The sequence below is a fragment of the Anser brachyrhynchus genome (assembly GCF_964034855.1).
Source record: "Anser brachyrhynchus genome assembly, chromosome: Z".
Lineage (NCBI taxonomy): Eukaryota > Metazoa > Chordata > Aves > Anseriformes > Anatidae > Anser > Anser brachyrhynchus.
Window position 1 is genome coordinate 14984684 of NC_137697.1, and position 20341 is coordinate 15005024.

The window sequence follows — 20341 nt, forward strand, 5'->3', positions numbered from 1 at the left end:
GAAGGCTGGGGGACGCGGAGGTGCGGGGCAGCAGGGAGAGGAGGCAGGCTGTGAGGGAGGCTGTGAGGAGGAGGAGGCAGGCTGTGAGGAAGAGGAGGCTGTGAGGCAGGCTGTGAGGAGGGAGGCTGCGAGGCAGTGCCCCCGCGGGCCGCCCGGAGCTGTCAGCGCCCGGTGCCGTCCTCCCGGTGCCCCGCGGCTTGCCCGGCAGCTGGCTGCGCAGCGCCGCTACTGCTGCTTCTCCTTTTCCTTTTTTTTTCCTATTTTTTTTTTTTAAAGGGACTTCTGGAAGGTCTTGAGGCCGGTTCGCGGCATCGCGATACTGCAGGACTCGTGGTTTTTGCTTTTTTGTTTTTGTTTTTTCTTTCTTTTTTTTCCTGAGGCTTAGCGATAGAAGGGAAAGCCCGTCGGACTGTCCGACCGTTCCCCTTTCGGAGAGGGAGATGAAGCGCTAACGAAGCGGTTTCTCAGCGCAGCCTGGGCGCTGCCTTCATCCAGTGCCCGGGCTCACCGGGTGCCCGCCTGTCGGTAGCCCTCGCTCGCCTTCCGTGCTCTGCAGCCGACGAGTCCCGTGCCCCGAGGCTTTGCACGAGCTGCCCGCGGTTCGTCAGCGTACGGGGAAGCCTCGGGGAAGGAGGCGAGCATGCCCACGGTGCAGCCGCCTGCCTACTTCGGAGCACATCGTGGCTGTGACGTGCCCTGGCGGGGTCTGGCTGGAAGGCGTGCGGGACGGCACTGACGGTGTGAGGCCGATGTGGGGCTGGGGATTTCTTACGGGTCTCTTGTAAGGCGCTACGTGATGCGGGCTGGGTAGCTTCAGGGCTCGCGGTTAAACGTCAAGAGACCTGTTTTAATGAGAGGCCTTACCGTTTGTTGGGCTAATTATTTAAACCTCGTAAGAAACGTATTCCCGGTTTAACAGATGATGGGTATTCTTTATAGCTGTGTCTTATACCAGTTAAACCTCAAGGGTGTATTTTGAAGGTTAACTTGCGTGGGAAAAACTGTAGTAAGAGTTGGCTTCTAGACCGATGTCCTATTTATATGAATTCTGAGCTACTCCGATGAATTTTGGTCAGTGCCTAGGGCAGTGAGAAAATACTTGATGTGGTGGGGTCCTAACAGATAAGTCCCTCTGCGGTTATAGAAGGATTAGTGGAAATCTGAAGTGTTTCAGGAAGATAAAAAATCGTGTACGAATTTTAGCAAGTAACTTAATTCTGACTCTTTAGCACTATCTTTTCCTCTGTGAAGTCATGAAAGTATAATGAACTGTATCTTGTAATACAAATTGTGGTCTTACGGCAATATTAAGAGAGAGTTAGGCTGAATATTAGAGATTCGGGAAGGTCAATGTATGTCACATCAGTGCAGGAATATTGACTCCATCCTTGCTAGTCAGTCCCAGGGCAGCAATGACAGAGCAGCCGTGGAATTTTTCCTTTCGCATGGACAGTTTTGCTTACTTTAAATTACCTACATCTGGACAAGTTAGTGTTTTGAGTATGTGTGCAAGTTATAACCCTTCTCCCCCACCCAAATGCTCTCTCACATTTGACTAGGAATGTTCACAAATCACAGAAAATGGTAAATGGCAACTGCTTGTCTCTTATTTATTCATATGTCTCTTCAGAGATGGGCTACTTTGAATTTATCATGAGTATGGTTGAAAACACATGGCAGCGTTAATTGTAAGTGTCCTTCAGAAATATTCTACACAAGGATTTAAAGAATATCTCAGTAATTCTGTATGTCCTGTTACCAGTAAACAGATGTTAGATAAGTACTACTTTGTCAGGCTATATTGAAAATTTAAAACGTCTCTGCCCTTGTTGTGATTTCAATAACTTGTTCTAGCCAAAGGAGGGGGTTATTTGTTTGTGTTATGTGAGTATGCAGTTAGCATATTACACATTAAATAAGTCAGTACATGCAGTTATTACCCAGACATTTATTAAGAGGCAAGCTGAAGGACGTGATCAAAATAATGTGTGATGGTCTTCTGTTCTGGTTTTAAATGGAGCAGTTATGCTCTTCCATAAGGATCTACTGCTCGTTAAAAGATACTGTACTTGCTCCAAAGTCCCCTTGCCAGTCTTTTTGGTATTACAGTCACTTTCTAAATAGATTTTCTGTTTGTGCGGGAAGACCTGCATGAGCCTTAGAATGAAGCTGAAAAGGGAAACTGGCTCTGCTGTTAAGTCATAAATGTAAATATTACCCTTTTTCTTCAGTCTCTCAAGCTCTCTGTTTGTCACAAGAGCAGATCACATTTTCACTAAAAGCTGTGACATTGTAAGCTATCTTTATACCACTGTAGGAGGAGAAGGGAGTTATTTTACTAGGAAATGCAGCTTCCACATAAAACACTTAGGACCTTTTATTCCATGGCAGTGTATTGATTTGGTTTATATAAATATGTCCTAACAATGAATTCAGTGGTAACTGTACTAAGATTTCTAGTAACTTAAGCTATAACTTCTGATTTGTGGGGAAATCCATGAAGGCAAAATGTACCTCCTCCTGTGTGATCTTAACAATGTTCTTTTAAAACGTTCAGACAGTTTAAGTGATGTTTATTTGTATCTAAAATTGGTGTAGGTAACTTAATGCATTCCTGAGTGCAGTATTGGTTATGCTGCCATAACCTCATTTTTATAGAAACAAAAAGCAGGAAATGCTGTGATTTGTCTTCTCTTTATACAGTAACCATGCACTGTGTGACTTGCATGAAAATTTAGTGTTCCAATTTCAAAATGTATGTGCTAGATACAGCAAGCTTGTGAGTTCAGCTGCAAGAAAACCTGTGTAGATATTTATGCTCTATTATCTGCAATTCCTGTTTGATGCCTGCTAGAGACAGTAAAAACACAGTGAAAGCAAAGTTTTGACAACAAGGACAGGAGTACTGGTAAAAGCTTGCTGGTCTGGGATTTGGTTACAAATTGTAGCACCTTTAAAGGAGTGCATGAATGCATTAACAGAGCACTGGTTTGGGCAGTGAGGTGGGAACAGGGTGAGCAAGTTCCGTCAGAGCACAGCCTAGCAAAGGTTTGATTTTTCTTTTCTTTTCTTTCCACTGAAATGATACTAGTCTTGGCTCACGTTCTCAGATTGTACTTATAGTTAAAATATATAGGCTATTTACTGTAGCTACTTTCAGCTAAGATAAAATATAATAGTGTGTTTTATTGCTTTTCAAAATTCTTGATATTTTTCACTGACAGCTTAAATAAGCTGCCACATTTTCTGCTTCCAATTTAAGCTGAATCCTCCTGTGAGAGAAATTCCACCTCCTACCTCTTCAGTGCTCTGTGGCTTGAAAGTATTTTTGGAAGAGGGTCACCCTCTCCTATGTCTGATTTTTATCACTCTTAGTTATTGCAAGTGGTAGGGTTCTGCTTAAATGGCTTGATCTGCTATGGCAGTTTCTTTGTTCCTATGCAAAGTAAATAGATTGTAACTAACTAATCTGGAGCTTTCTGTCTGGTTGGATTTAGTGATAGTAAAGATTCAGTCTTCGCTGTCACTGAGGGAAGTCTAGGTGCTGTTATTGAGATGGATACCTGGGGGCAGACATGTGGAACCGGGCCTTTCCCAAAGCTGCAAGATATTCTGTCAATTACAACATATCTTTGACGGTCAGTTTGTCCTTCTGTAGATAGATGTGAACCTCACGAGATCTTCTGGAGCGCCGATGCGTTTGTTATTGTTTGAAGTCAGAGTAAAGGTAATGGTGCAGCTGTGCAAGAGTTTATCCTGGTGCGTGAGAGGATGAGGTGGGAGTGGAAGCAAGCAGCTAGGGGTGGGGTGACTGTGGGAATGCCGCTGTTGGCTTTTGCTGGCTTCCAGTATTCGTGAAACTTGGCTCCAGTTTGCTTAAAATAGAAATTATGCGCTGCCACGTAATTGTTCTTCAAACAAGCTTCCAGAGGTAGTTCTTAGCAGCGGCCGTGATAAGAGAACGGATCTGTCGTGAGCTCTGGAGTTTCTAATGCTAATCTCAGTGTTCTCAGAGAGCTCTGTGGAAACCCCAGGGTCGTCTTGTTTTACTGTCTATCTGCTCTGCTCTCACTTAAAACTCTAGAATTACAGCTCATTCTTTTGCTTGAGACAAAGTGGACAGAAACCTTGTAAGAGGGCTTCGTTACTTGTCTCTGGGTGACCAGGCGAATGTTGTTAAATGGTATGTTGCTTTCTGTTGCTTCCCTCCCTTTTTATCTTTACCATGCTGCCTCCAAAAATCTTCCTAGTTCCTGCTTGACCACTATGCAGAACTTGAGAATCCTGCTCAGTGGTGAATCTTCTTGATTTTTTTCTTTTAACCCTGTAAGATAAATTGGGGGGGGGGGGGGGGGTGTGTGAATGAGGGGAGGTGGGAGGAGTTGTTTGCATGGAGTTTTTTGTTTGTGGTTTGGGGATTTTACTGAAGATTGATTTTTGTTGGATCTTGACTGAAAATTGTCCGGGGGGGGGGGGGGGGGGGGGAGGAAAAAAAAAACAGCACAGCTCTTTTTACTGGATGCTTAAGAATCATCTGAAATTGGGAATTGTTTGACTTCTGCCTGGAGACTGACATGACTTTGGAAATGTATTAATACAACAGTAATTCTCCCTCACCCCCCTTAATTTTGCTCAGAAATATTTCCTAATTTTTTGATGGTGCTTGGCATCCAGTGATGATGGACTTGAAGGTGTTTGCAAAAAGGGTTTTCACTCCTTTTCTGTAACCTTAGAATGTCATTGAGTATTCCTGTTTCTCTGCTATGAGATGAGACGAGAACTGAAGTCACAACCTCAGTTTCATGCTTTCTCAGTATATTTCTTTTGTATCCCTGAAGTGTAAACTGTTTGTGTCATTTGTGGAATTTTTACATAGTCCTGCTTGTTCTCGTCTCCCTTGTCCTAATATTCTGGGTTGTAATGGAATAGCCACTAATGTACTTATTACACCAGGGGACTTATGTCCTCCCATAGTGTTTCTCATCAATATATTGCATATCATTTATTGCTGACATGTTGCTGTTGATATTTGACCGCCTTGTAACTTATCCAGGGTCACTGTGGAAGATGGGAGTGGAACACGGGAGAAATGGACTGTGTCTGCTAGTCCACACTGACATCTAACCACATCTGACGTTTTGTTTTCTGTGCTCTTTTTCTTTTTCAGAGCATCCTGTCATCTTGCTTTTGAGCAAACTGAAATGAGCTTTTGCTCAGTTGTCAGCAGTGATGATCAGGTCACTTTGTGAGCTGTTAGTTAACCCTCAGAGGTGTGCAACTAATACTCCTTGTTTTAACCCAGAAACACGTATTGCATTTCACTAGTTATTTCTGTCAAATAACACTCTTATATCCTGAGGATTTTTTTGTATATCCTAATGACCACTATGCTTGTATCTTCAGAATTGTTCCTCTTGGATACTGTTGAAGAAGAAAAATCTAATGTATGAAAATACTCATTTGAGAAACAAATTTATTTTCTAAGCAAATTCAGTGTTACCATGCTACTCTACCGGTAAATGTCTGCAGACTTTTGTTTTAGTAATTCTTTAAATAGGCAGCTTCAAAGGTTAGTGGATAATCAGGTCTCCCGATTACCTACAGGTAACATTTACCTGTATTTGAAGAGGCACATGAAATGCAAATATCTGAATTGTGTGATGAATCTTGCAATGACCTCCCATTTGCAGTTCATGTAGAGTTTACTGACCTTGTCAGATTAATACACTCTAGCAGGCAAGTGTTTGTTTACTGTCATGGTTAAGACAATATTCTAATTGTTTTGAATCATGACAGAGTCCTTTAATTTCTGGTTGCTAAATGTGTTCTTTGAAAACTCATTTGTAGTCAGGGACAGTTCTTTCAGTCTATCAACGTCTTGCACTTTTTTTTTAATTTTGTCATGTTTGTAGACTGCTGAGTTGTTTGGTATGATACTAATATTCCTTTCAATTTTTTTCCTCTTGTTGTAGGTTAACTTTACAATACTGATTACATATCTGATGGCAAATGTTCCCTTAAAATGCATCTGAAATGTTTGTTTTTTCACTAAAGTAAATATCACTACAGATGCCTAGCCTATGACTAAAGGATTGTTTGCTTAATCTACAAAAATATTGAAGTTGTGATTAGTACAGAAACTCACTGAAATAGTGTTCTTTAAAAAAATTGAAAGTATCTGCCATATTAAGGATCCATAGTGCTTATTAATTTTGCTGATTTGTTCATAAAGTAAAACATATGTGATGGTTCATGGAGTTGTATAAAGTTCTTTCTGAGGAATTTCAAACCCGAAATGGAAATGTGAACAGCTGGGTTTTAAACAGAGGGGCTGGATGGAGTTTTTCTTAAAACTCCAATGTAAATATCAATAGGCAGAAGTTTACTTTCAAAAAGTTATTTCAATAACATCTTGTATTTCCAGCAAATGAGCACTTCCGTAAATATAGAACAGACGTTTTGTTGTGTGGGGTTTTTTGTTTTGTTTGTTGTGTTGTTGGTTTTGTTTTTAAGCTGTAAGTTCTGCATTTATTTGTAATGCGCATTTCAACACAGTAGGCTTCCTGTGCTCTGCAGGCACATCAGATGCCCCAGCCGATCAGGAGGGCAGGGGCGGTGTGCTTTCTGTGAGGGTTTCCTTCACAAGCGTGGAAAGTAGTTCGTCCATGCTGCAGAGCAAAATGCAGCCGCTCTTCCACGCCTGCCCTGCAGTTGTGGCCGCAGGCTTCTGGCGAGGCTGCTGGGCAAGCAGAGCTGTCTTTGCCTTCCAGCCTCCAAGGGCAGGGCTGGAATCTCCTGCAGCGGTACCTTCTGCTCCATGTGGGCCCGTTCGCGCCCTCAGACGTCTTCCTGAAGTTAACTCAGTTCCCATTTGGTGCCCTGGCAAGAACTTGTTCTGAGTCAGAGCTGCGTGTTTCTTATTCCTCCCAGAGGTGCTTGGGAGGAATAGCAAGGGAAGAGGTGGTGGAGCAATGCAGGTTGCTCTCTGTGTTTGTTTTAAATCAGCGTTACAGGAAGAGGGAGGGGAAGGATCTCCCTCCCCGCCTTCTGTACGAGAGCACGATATGACTCCTTAGGCCACGCGGATCTCAGGCAGAGACCAACGCAGATGATCTTCAGGGCTGTCATTGTGGGAATGCGTCGTGCCAAACCGATTCAGAAAAGGTTGGATGACTGATGCTTTATGGTTCCTCTCACTGTGAAAACTGTTATGCAGACTGACACTAAAACTGCCTCTTTTGTGGAAAGCAGGCAGACAATCCCCATGAAGGAACTGAGTAATGAAACATTTTGGATTAAGCTAAGAAGCCTTCCATCTGTTAAAAGCTGGAAGGTGCTTTCATGTAAGGATGTGTTAAGTATTATAAACTGACATATGCTGATATCTTCAGCAAGCTGAGGGAGGAGAACTATTAAGGACTGGCAGAGTGTTTAGTTCAGGCGATACAGGGCAATTTAGAACTGGTGTAGTGCCTGGCCATTGCTTTTGCTTTCTGTTGGAGGTCAGCATGCCTTTCTGTTGTCTCTGACCCTAGCAGAGCTCTGTGAAGTGATGGGGGAACAGCAGGTCCAATAAGAGAGGATCAGCAGGCATTAAGGAAGCTCTCTCTTCTACCCCTGCTTGGAAACACCATCATCTGGCTGCCTTTTCAGAAGCCAAAGGACTTCAGGTCCATTCAAAAGTGTCCGTGTTGTCAGTAATTTCAGCTTTATTGTTGGTAGTGAAGGATTCAGTTCATAACAGAAATAAAGCTTTTTCCTTTTTCATATATTTCAAAGGCAGGTGGGTCAAGTAACTTTCCTGGAAATGGAAAACATGGAGGAAGGGTTCAAAAGCAGCAGATCAGTAGAATAAACAAACAGAAACTGTTTCCTTGTACCTGAGATACACATTACTTCACACACTACTTCAGCCCAAAAGAATTTCTCAGATGAAGCTTTTTTTTTTTTATTAGAGATAAAAGTAAAATCAGGGCTTGCAGACTGCACTCCTGACATATCCTATGAATCCTGTTTCACCTCTGCAGTTGAAGCTAGATGTGCCCTTCTGAAGGGAAAACAAATGTTGGAAGGCTTTGAGCTGAAAGCTGCCCTGTGAGATGTCCATGATGCCATCTCATTCGAGTACTTTCTGTACCATCAAATGTTGGTGCTGGTAACTTTCCCTGACTGTTCCTGAAATACTGTATATGATGCAATTTTACTAATAACATCGCAAGCCTTTAGGAAGACTCTGGCATTTCTCAGAAGGGTACTGTCTTTACCCAAAACGCTTCCCTATTTTCTCTAATTAATGATGGTAAACTAATTAAATTGTTTAATGTTCATTTTCCTGAACTCGTTTAGAGTATAATTATATTTGGTCTTGAAGTTGCCAAGTATAATTGGTAACTTACATTGGAAAATTTTGAAGTATAGATGAGCTCTTTAAAAGTTATGTGTACATACTGTAAGAGAAACAGCACTAATGTTTCTTCAGTCTCTTAAGCATGTGTTCCTGCATGTTCAGGTACAATGGTAAGCTATCTTGTCCCAGAAAATATGCTGAAGCATATAATTCCCCTCAATACCTCTGCAGAAAATGAGTATGCTGAAATGTTTGCTTGTTATGACTTGCTCAGCACCATGCATGTGCGTGGCAGTATTTTAGTTCTGCTACCAGCAGTGGAGGTGCCCGATGAAGCAAATTGGAGAAGGACAATGGTTTCAGTATTTTGAAATCAGCTACGTATGAATTGCATTCCTATATTTTAAAATGTACTGCAAAAGGGAATAGCTATTCAGTGCCAGGGCAGGCCACTTGGAGACCCTGGGAATCTAGTCTGCCAGGAAGAGTGCAGCCAGAGAGTTTAGGCTTTTGGCTTCCCTTCAGCCCACAATGTGGACTGCTGAGGAGCTAAGAAGAAGAACCAGTAGGAAATCTGCCAGCCTTTACCATGTAGACTAAGTTCCATAGGGACTTCATCAAATTGCGTCTTTGACTTTTTTTTGATTTGACAAATGATTTTTAAAAAATTTAGAATTTCTTTCCAGGCTGCAACTTGTCTGTACTCATAAGTAGTTCCATTACTTTTAACAATACTCACAAATGTAGAAACAATTGAGAACTAAATGACCATAAATAGCTGGGACCCAGGGGAAAACACAGGTTTTAATCTTGTGATTGAATCTCTAGTAAAACCTCTATGCAATTGTGGTGCCTTATAGGCTTAATTGTTGTTCTTTCTAAGCAAGTGTCCACTTTTCATGTATTTATCTGATTTGTGGTATTGCTGCCTCAGGCTGAGATAAAGCAATGTGTATCACTAAGTAAGTGACCCTTTGCTAATCTGTGTTTCACTCAAAGCCTGAATCCCAACTCAGAGGGAAATCAGAACCAAATTAACACTGTTCACCTTGTAGTTGCATGTGACTCTTGCAGTGTTCTGGATGAAGCTTCTCTGCTCATCAGCCCCACAAAGCTACTGGCAGCAGCGTTATGCTGGCACAAAGACTGCTGTGCTCACAGTAAGTGCTGTGCATCTTGTAGCCCTCAGCTACGTGAAAGCTTGGTATGGGGCTTATAAGATATGGGGGCTTATCAGAAAAGACAGACCTTCTGTGATGCTTCGGGTGACTGTTGCATATAGCCTGAGCTTTCATGGAAGAACCTTAAGCACTGTATTTGTGGTTCAGGCAAGAAAACAGCTGTGAAGAGTAGGGAAACAAAGGCTTGAGGACAGAAGTGTACCTGGAAGAAGATGAAAGGAAGTGGAAGAGGTAACATGTTAGATGAAGGGATACCAACATGAAGAAAACATGGGGCTGGGTGTGGAAGAAGAGAAGCTGGTAATTGAAAGACAGAGAATAAGTAGATGAATGAGTAAGCTGGAGGACTGGAAAGCAATTAGTTGGAGAGAGTGCAGTAGGAGAAGCAGTTGTCTTGAGAGGAGCTGAAAGTGGAAGAAGGGAGCTAAAGAAGATGGAGTGAAGGCTTAGAGAGAGAGAGAGAATACCAATCCACAGAACTTCAGAGAGGGAGGTGGGAGTACACACAGAGACACATGCATATATGGCAAAAAAGCTGGAAGAGATTTCAAAGGGTGACTGAAATAAAAAAATTTGGGAGGAAAGCACGTGTAGAGCTTGGTGGAAGGAAGGGTGTAAGATCTGTTAGCATAGCATGTGTTAAAAAGTGCAAGACCCTATGCTTTAACAGAATCTCTGCAACTAAATGTGTTTAAATTTAGGTATATTTATCACTCTAAGATTGCTTCTGCTAGGCTGTGCTGATAGCGTTTTGATACATGCTGATTTGAGAACTTTAAAATTATGTTTCTGCCACACTTAAAACCGTGATTCGAAAGACACAACAGTGAAAGCTGTCAAATGAAGAATAGGATTGTTCTTTCTTTTTTCTTTTTCTCATTCTTTTTTTTTGTTGTTGTTGTATAATGCACTTAGTACCTCTTCAACTATAAATAGCTATGCTTTAGAAGCCCTACAGTTTTTGAAAAAATACTCATTTGCAGTTTTTTTGCTTAATGGGAAATTACTCTACTCTGTTCCTATACAAGTTTATAAGGGAAAGACGACTGTACAAATTTATTCTTCTATTACCATTTGTACAAGCTCAAATCAAGTTTCTCTGATCTTAAAGCTGAAATGTCTACACATCTCCCTGATTTGCACAACTGATAAGTAGGTAAATTAGCTTGGAACAAAGCCAAGAATAGATGAAGACCAGACTTACGCAACTGCTGTGTTTTGAGATCTGTGAAACCATCTATGCAAAAGAGCTGTACTGGTTATACTAGTGGGACCTGCTGTGCTTTGTCTCCCCTCTGTGGGGAGTATATAGCTTGTGATATAGGAGCTGGTACCTTAAGCGTGACATGCTTTTTTTTTTTTTAACCTAAATATTTCCAGTAAATCTTGTGGGGAGAAGATACCATTGCCTCTAGATTTCAAAACGCTTTCTTGTGCAGCCAACGTGATGACAAATTTATGGTTTGGTGGAGGCACAAAGCAGGCCTATGGATCTTGCCCTAAAGAAATGCTTAAAACTAGTTTTTCTTGCTTGAAACCACAAATATCAAGTGGGTAAGCATAATTACATTTGAATTTCTCATTGTAGTTAGGATTATTAGCCAAGGTTTTTAGCGTTTGTCAGTAATAATCAGCCTATCCAATCTTTCTTCAGGTTTCTTTACAATCAGTTTCAGAAAATAAAGCAATTATATGGAACTTGTTTTTTACTTGTAAGCTCACTTGCAAGAAGCAACATCACACTTCCCCTCCTGAAGTCCAGCATCTGCTTCACTGGATTTCTGAGCCTTATTGTGGTGAGGTTTGCATTTTGATACCTAAAAGGAAGTGGGAAATGATGCAATCTGGGTCTAGCACTGTTACTCCCTTTCCATGTTCAAATAAATGGCATGTTTTTATAACTGGGAGTGGAAAAAGCTGGCTCTCGTGAGGGAAACGGTCAGTATAGCTAGTTCTTACTATGGCAACTTTTGATAAGGATTTGTCGGGTTACTGTATACTTCTTTGCAGTTGTTAAAATAATCTATAATTACATGAGTAAAAATGTTTAACTCTTTCAGTTTAACTATTTTAGTATTTCAGAGGCTGTGAATGAGCAGTCGGTGTAAGTTGTGAGAACTGTACTCTTCCATAATCATACATCAGTTTTTCTGGTTTTGTGTAGATGAGTGGCTCTCTGGCTAATGCTTAACCCAGACGTACTATGCAAGTAGGTGGAAAGGCTCTCCTTAGATCACATTGACCACTGCAGACAGGAAAGGTCAAAGAGATGTAGCTTGAGTCCTTTATTTGAATGTTCACATAGTATTTGTTGTTAGAAGTGTAACTTAAACCAACTGTGCCAATGTCTTTGGTTTTCCAGGACAGAATTGTTTGACAGTACATTCTTCATTTTTCCTGCACAGTCTGGACTGAAATCAGCCCTGTTCCAATTTTATTTCAAAGACTGCATCTTCTGACATCCAAGTGGACTTGGGGCTCAGTCACCGTAGTCGTGGATTCTGCAGCCCGTTGCCTGTAAGTTTAGTGTAGCAATTAATCCAGTGAGGGATGTTGGTCTTAGTGACTAGTTCACAGCCAGGCCAATTCCAGTACCTGGTCTAAGATTAACCTGTTGAGAAAAGTATTTCCATAAACAGTCCATTAGCATGGCACAAGGGCATGATTTGTTTCATGCACAGACTTCCCCAGCTAAGGTTCCATCAGTATTTCCTGGAAACTAGCTTTTATTTTTGCTTTCTTATATATGTGGTGTATTTTTGTAGTGGTTTGAAAAGCGCATAATGCACCTATTCAAAGAAATGAGACTGCTGCCTTCTCAGTTAAGTTATTGTCCCATTTCTGAGAGATTGTTATTGTGATATAAGTCCTCATGGTAAGAAGTAAAATGAGTCTAAGCCATCTTTAGTCATCACAAATATTTGTTTTAGCTTTGAATATTTTGCTAAAACTTAATAAGGAACTTACCTCTGTGTTAAAGAAAATGCTTTTTTGTCTTTTTTTTTTCTTAGACAGTTTTCTCATGTAAAGGTCTTCCAGAATAGTGTGCTTTTCAGTGACTTTAAAATCAACATATTTCAAATATTTCAGTGACACTAGTTAAACTTTAATGCTTTCTATTTATGCATTGATTTGACACGATTCCTCTTGTACTTGCTTAATATATGGCAATGCCATTAAACTAAAGTAAACCTCCAGAGTTCTAAGGTATGGATTCTTTGCACTTTTTCTTTCATGGTAGAACTTATGTTCTGGAGCAAAGTAGGAAAAATGAAACTGGGTTATGAATTTTTAATAAGAGCTGTAGACAAATTACTGTGTCGTATTAAGATGAGCTGTTTTTAACTCTAAGGTTGGAAGTCCAATCAGAAGAGTCCTAACACAGCGGGGTGGTCAGAAATGGGACCATAAACTAGAACAGTTGCCAAGCTTGCCAGACTGCTTGGTAATCGCCTGTTTAATTTGTTGCTTCTTTATCCTTTCATACATTGCAGCACAGCTGATGAGTAAAAGCTGTCTTAGTGGCGCCTCTGGGAATAAGTTTAGATTTGGTTGTTGGTATTGATCTCGTTTGATTGAAGGAGGTTTTCTCAGTAATGAGGGGTATCTTTTCCCCTTTTTTGAGCTGGTGTTCTTCTATTTTCCCACATTTTTATGGGTATTATCTTGCTATAGTAAGTATTACTGCTTCAAGTCACAATCCTTCTTTGTAGAGAGAAAGAAATGTGACTGAAGGAGATCGTCAGTAGTCCTTAGTTTGTGTGCATGCATATATACTTAAATTATACAATATATACACGCTTCTCCCTCCCCCCCACCCCCCATCATACATTAATTGTAATGGCAGAGGGGGAACATCTACATTATATCTCAGAGGGTTTTATAGAATCATAGAGTGGTTTGGGTTGGAAGGGACCTTAAGATCACCCAGTTCCAACCCCCCTGCCATGGGCAGGGACACCTCCCACCAGACCAGGTTGCCCGGCCTTGAACATCTCCAGGGATGGGGCAACCTGTGACACTGCCTCACCATCCTCACAGTAAATAATTTCTTCCAAATAGCTGTTCTAACTCTCCTCTCTTTTAGTTTAAACCATTCCCCCTTGTCCTATCACTCTACTCCCAGACAGAGTCCCTCCCCAGGTTTCCTGTAGGCCTCCTTTAGGTACTGGAAGGCCACTGTAAGGTGTCCCTGGTGCTTTCTCTTCTCCAGGCTGAACAACCCCAGCTTTCATACTGGGGGTATGTAACCCCAGGTTTCACACTGTTTCAACAGTTAATCAACTCTTCATGTGAAAAAATGGGGTTGTCTGATTCCAAAGCTAAAATTTTAAGTACTTGTTTGAACCTCACTTTAAAGTTATGCATTGTATGTTGTGGCAAACATTATAATTCTTATTTTTTTTAAACAAAATGCTAAGTTGTCTTATGCTCCATCAAAATCAAACTAGCTGATAGTACTTAATACTGCTCTTTGAGAAAAGATTTCTGAAGGGCGAGAGCTCATAAGTGGTTTTGCCATGATTGTTACCATTACCAGTGGAGTGTACTTCTTTCTCAAACCATGTGTCTTTTTGAAGTATAATGAACACCACTGGCTGTACACATCAGAGTTTGGCAGCTCCTTGCCTAGTTTGTTCTGTAGGAGTTCAGTAACATGAAAGAATCTAGAATGTTCACATGACAAGGTGGAAACTAACATTTCATTTAAGAAATTATTTAAGGTGTTGATAAGATTACTATAATTAAATTATGTTCTCAGTTTCAGAAGACTTTTTCCTGACCTTTCTCATACCCTACACAAATATCTTAAAAATATTTTTGGTGATGTCCTAATCAGGTGTATTGTTAACTGAAGGCATTAGAAGGCTGTCTTTTCACGTGAGATTGTGTTGAACAAGAAAATTTTCGGGAAGCCAGAACAGCTCTAGCTGTAGTTTACAGAGAATGAAAAGAGCTAAAAAAGCCTCAGGTGCCACTTCTGTGAATGTACAAACTGCAGTAGTCATGAAATACTGTCCAACTTTCTCGAAGGTATGTGCCAAGTGCTTCTTGTTCTGGTAACAGATACTTGGCTTCTTCTGTCTTTGAAAGAAGGGGTGGTGGGAAACGTGGGTTGCAGGTCTTCCATAAAGTTTCACCATACATTAGGCTCTCAATTTAATTCAGCAGGACAGATACCTTATTTAAAGGTAGGGTGGAATATTGTGCATATCAATTCTGGTTATATAATGAGTACAAAAGGTTAGAAAGTTGTTAAGACAAGTGACCTTAAGGCTCTTTTGTGGCTGTGGTCCATCCTTAGGCTATTCATTTGTCTTTCAGTTAAAGTTAGCAGATCTAGTTTTAATATACGATTTGAATGAGAGGAATAATCATCATTAGCTTTGTTCTTTTTCTAAGTTCCAGTTCCCTACATTAATATGGCAAAGCTACATTACAGTCTAGTTCAGTACTGTTTGGATATCGGTAGCTGCAACACTTTTTTCATCTGTGTTTTGTTTTTTTTTTCAGTGGTGATGCACAGAAAGTAGTTTCAGGTTTTAGTTGGTATTTGTTAAAGACAATTTAATAAGTAGCCACTTCAGTAGTCTTCTGTATTGTTGAAATGTCTGTGTTGGAGGTGTTGTGTAAGAGAGACTTTCTTGCCTGTTTCTTATCTTTTAATGCATTGCTTAAAAAAAAAAAAAATACTTTTTTGGTGTACTGCTGATTTCAGTATGGATTCTATTTTTAAATCCTCACAGATTGTCAAAGGGTGGACAACCAGCAATTTAGTGAAGTGTTTTACTTACCGCTATTCTTGCATAAAATGCCTATGAAATTTTTGGAGGAAGGCTTATAAGGCAGATCTGAAAACCTTATCTTTCCAAATAAGAGTGCGTCTTCTTGAAGATAATCAGTTCTTCATTTTCATTTCACTAAAGTAAAGCAGCTATGGCTGTTTGCCACTAATCGCTAAAACTTAGGTGTTGACTTAAGGGGATAGTGAGTTAACTGTAGTGAAAATAATGTATGTAACAGTAAATTGTCATTTTATTAATGGAGGAGATGTATAGTGTTTTCTCCTTCTCAGCAAGTAGCAACTGATGAAAATGTTTTGCTTTCATATTACAACTTAATAGATGTAACTGCTGTGAGTTCATGCTCCTCGTTTAATTTTTCTCATATTCAGTTGAATTTTCATTCATTGTAGTCTTATTTTCCCAGTAGCTAGGCTTTTTTCAAAGTAACTGTCATATTTCCTTTTCATTTTGTTTTGTTGAAAAGTTGAAGTTGGAAGTGGTTAATGGTCTTCCAAGCATAATGCCGAAATTCTACTCATCTCCAAATATGTAACTTTCTTGAGAGCTTTTTGTTAAACTCCTGTTTTTGAAGAGAAACTATGTGGCTTTATTCACCAATTCAAAAACTGGTAAGGCTTTTTTGAGTGCACCTTAATGGACCAAAATTTATTACTGCATGAAGAAATGATAACGTGACTTTGAAAAGACGTAGAAGATTCAGACGTTGTTAGTTTTATTTCCCTTAGACCATTAAGTTAAAATTAACTAGAGAAGTTCTGGGAACCAGAGTAAGACACGCTGGGAAGCACAGATGCACTTATTCTTTCTGGCTTTAGGACATCATGGTATTCAAAATTACTAGAGAATTTTTCATGAGAAACTGTTAATAAATGGAAGTAAAAATCTACTGCAGGAATGCATGTGTTAGTTTCAGAAATCCCGCTAAAACTGTAGTACAAGAAGAGTACCTCACTTAAGTATACTCATTTTGTGTTTTGAAGTAGATAAGGAGCTCTGTTCTAGCAAAGTCCCAAAGTGAAATGTCAAAATCTGCAAATTATCAGGCTTTTGGACTTTTTATAAGAGAACTCCCTGGAAAAACAGGGCTTCAGTCTCCTATCTCAACTTATTTTATTGCCTGTTAGTGAACAAGTTTACCAGCAAGCTTGGGCACGCATCCCTGTGGAACAAGTGACGCTTATAAGATACAGCAAGTTGTTGTCACATTTTTCATGTGTGTTTTTTTCCAGATTCAGTGTTAATTGTTTGCTCGTTTAGATAGAATTGCTGAATTGATTTGTGGGGCTACCATTAACACCAGCATAGCTCTAATATCTTTTGGTCTGATTGCAAGTTGTCAGTATGTTTTACACTAGAAGCCTTGCTTAATGATAAAAAATTTTTTGAAGCACTGAAGGGATATACAGTGGAATATCATCTTCGCTTTTAATTATGTTAATTGCTGAATATACAAAGCTAGAAAAAGATGCAGACAGGATAGCTGCTCTCTACCGCCCCAAACACTAGTGGCATTTGTTCATTGTGATGAATTAGATCTAGAAATTTTAAAATTTTTGCTCTCATACATTCGAATCCTACTGTCCTTATAAGGAATAAAAACTACAGATCGCTTAATTCAGTAAACTAAAAGAAAACCTCCAGATAACTTAACTAGCTTAACATGTAATTTTTGTTAGCGACTCTTTCACACATTGGCTAGCTTTTATATCAGTGAGAAAGTTGCTTTTAAGTTAATGTTGTTACGTAGATGCGAATACCTTTTTTTGCTTATGGGGTCCTGGAACAAGGAGAGAGAACAGTACGCTGTTCTATGGATCACTGTAGGTAATTTGCTCTATGTGCAATGCCTTGTGAACCTGAAGGTGGTAGTTAGTAAGTGGAATAGTCTGCTGCTACTTGCATAGTAACTCACACCTCCCAGATTAGGTAATATTTTCCTTTACCTCTTCAAACTAGCTTCATTATATGCAAACGACACAAGATTTCTTTTGTAAAGAGGATAACTATAAGATAAATATTTGCATTTTGTGAACAGTAGAATAACTCCTCTCCCCCCCTCCTGAAATAGGTCTGAATTTCTTGCTCTTAGATGAACTGTTTAAAAGAAGACGCATGAGCCAAACTGTAGATAACAAGTGCCTTGTGCTTTTAGCTTAGCTTATGCATCTGTTTCTTTAGTTGATACTGAGATTGCTACAGACTTGATACAAGGGGGCTTACTGCAAGAACAATTCCCCATGAACCTGTTCTCTGGTGCAAGAAAACAAAGTACTGATCTCCGAGTTAATGTTTCCTGTTGTGTTCTTAATGTGTCTGTCATAGCAAGCTGTTTACCATTTAAGCAAATCTTCTAAAGAATACTACAGATCATATGGTATAGCAAAATTCATTTCTGTGCCGATCATGTGTGTCAACTTTATTAACTATTATGTACTTCAAATTGAGCCAGCTGTATACCATGCTATTCATAACCAGTTCAGTGTAAAAGTCACGTAATACTGTTTGTCACACATTTCCCTTCTTATAATTGTTAAAACAAACAGCTGTATTTCTACATTGTCCAAACCAACTGCTTTGTTTTGTTTGGTTGGGTTTTTTTGTTTGTTTGTTTTTAATCTAAGGATTCATAGAAAAGGAATTGCTGCACAAAATGTGCTCAGGCCTTAGGACAGAACTCGAAAATAACCTCTGTTTCCCAGATTTCTGCCCTCCATTAACTTAGTAACAAACATTTGATGTGTTTTTGTGATTTGAGGGAGAAGGAGCTTTTCTTAGTCAGGAGTAACTGAATACATGCAGCTAACTTCTGCAGAATGGCTTTTCATTTCCCACTTTTGCAAGAGAAGGATTCCTTCTGAAACCTTCTTCAGCTTCCCCTAATAGCTATTTTTGTCTTTGTACTACGTGTTGTCAGATACAACTTTCCCAAGTGTATTGAAACTTAAGTATTTGTTCTTTTTGTTTCAGGGAGAATAAAATGCATCTTTCTGGATGAATGTCTAATTCTCCTCTGTTCAGGCCTTGGGAAGGGATTGCCTTTTGCTATTAATGCCTTCAGGAGTTTGGGTTTGTTTTTGTTTATCTTTAATTCTGATGTAAGCTTTCCTTCATAGCTGAGATACCATTTTCAGTGTGATAATGAAACAGTATCAACATCCAGCTATGTTAATCTATTCCTGCCCGCCTATTAAATGTTAAGAAAGTGACTTAATAGTTTAGATAGTTTTGCAAAGCAGGAAATTACAGACTTCTTACACTTTGTCACTAACTTCAATGCCTAGAGCAGGAAGAACTGCTAAGATCCCTAAGAACGTGTTCCAGGATGCAAACACGTGGTGTTTCTGTTTTAGTTTCAACACTTATAAGGAAATTGGTTTAAGTGCCTTAAAAATGCAGAAAAGTTAATTTTGATAGAAGATGATTATCAACTCTTAGTTAAGATACGACTTACAAGTGATTTTTTTCACAATCTGGGGATCAATCAGACCTTATTTCTAAGAATTCAGTGCTATAGTATAGTTGCCGTAGAGAAAGCCTTAATGAAATAAAGCTTGCCTTGCTTCCTCTGCTGTTTTGGGCTGTATGCATGTGATACACTGACAGATCTGTTGTTTTTGTTGTTGTTTGTTTTCTAAATGTCTTCTTGCATGTACAGCTTCTTCTGGAGTTTTAACATAAACCATAGTTGCGTAGTGTCTCCCTTTTCCCTCCCCAGAAGGTGAAGAAGGGAGTTCAGAATTCCCCATCTGCCAGTTTGGTCTGTTGAGTGAAGCATCCATCAAATTCTGAAAGTGTTTTACTATCAGATGTCCTAATCTCAAGCAGTGTTTCTCTGTCTCCATCCACCATCCACCCTTACCCCTAAAGGAGAAAAAGTTTTAGGGAAAGCTAAGGTGATAAATTACATGTATTGCTAGGAAATGCTGACTGTAAAACTGCCGGTAATATACTGGTAAAATGTAACTCTGTAGTTCTCCACACTGAGAGAACAGTGGTGTTTTGTTTTCTTTTCTTTTGTAGTTTAAATGCATTTGTATATAATGGCTTTTCTGGCATAAGTTTGTCGCAACATTGAAACAGTGGCGTTTTTTATCAGTATTCTTGCGTGTTCGTGCTGATAGTGTCATGTGTAATCAAGAACATGTAATCTCTTTTACCTAGGGCAGCTAAGTACCTTCTTAAATTATTAATAGCAAAAATAAGGAAAGCAAAGCCCATGCTCTTATGGACCAATTAGTTTTACTTAGTACTCAGGGGGAGCTCGAGGTGCTTGTGTCTTTACAGGAATTCTTCAAGTTACTGTATCCCCAGACCTTCCTTTTTCTGTTTCTGTCTGTGGGGTTGTTCTCCAACCTTCATTTGTACACAAAATCAGTGTAAAAGCTGACTGGAATACACAGTATGCATTTACCTCTGTGTTCCTAGCATACCCTTCTGTAACTACGGTTAATCTTGGCTAACAGCAATCTTTGCTCTTTTCTCACATTGTGGTGTGGTAAGTAAACTTTTTTCCCCTGATGTCAGCTTAAATTTTTTTAAACATCTTGGGTCACTTCATGTGACATTCCTTGGTTTCCAGTATGCAGCCTACATGCAAACCAGAAGGTAAAAGTTTACAGCAGATCAAAAACTGATCAGGCAAACACGTGCAGAGACATCCTCCTCCAATTCCTCTCTGAGGCCGCAAATTGTAGGTGATTGTGAGGAAGAATTTGAGTAGAGGAGTTGCTCCAAAGTTGTTCTTGTAGTTTTGCCATGATATCCACAGGTAGTTGCCATTTGATGTAGGATACTAGGCTAGATGGACTTTGGGTTTGATTTTATAAAAATGATCTTAATAAAGATGCTCTCATGGGAGGTTCTGTGGAGTCGCAGACTGCAGCTGGAAGCCTAATGAATGTGCAGTAGCTGTAGGTAGTTGCCTGTAAGCTGATTCCTATGTTTGTCTTCAAATAGTCCTATCACACTTCCTTTCTGTCCTGAAAATGTTTTTCTTCCTACCGTAA

General features: G+C 39.7%; 1 protein-coding gene across 5 annotated transcripts in view; it reads left to right on the forward strand.

Annotated features, from left to right (window-relative positions):
• The window catches only part of MAP3K1 (mitogen-activated protein kinase kinase kinase 1), a 60025-nt gene that overhangs the window by 592 nt on the left and 39092 nt on the right, over nt 1–20341 (forward strand). Inside the window, exon 1 of one of the 5 annotated variants that reach the window (XM_080574626.1) lies at nt 22–738. The exons of 1 other annotated variant lie outside the window; for it this stretch is intronic. Coding sequence is in view for 2 of the 4 variants with exons in the window: in XM_080574623.1 (XP_080430749.1) it covers nt 5230–5270 (41 nt within the window). In the remaining 2 variants the exon portion in view is untranslated. Of the gene's footprint in view, nt 1–21; nt 739–4471; nt 9508–20341 lie in introns of those variants that run through there. 3 more of the 5 variants (XM_080574627.1, XM_080574624.1, XM_080574623.1) reach the window with 3 other exon arrangements.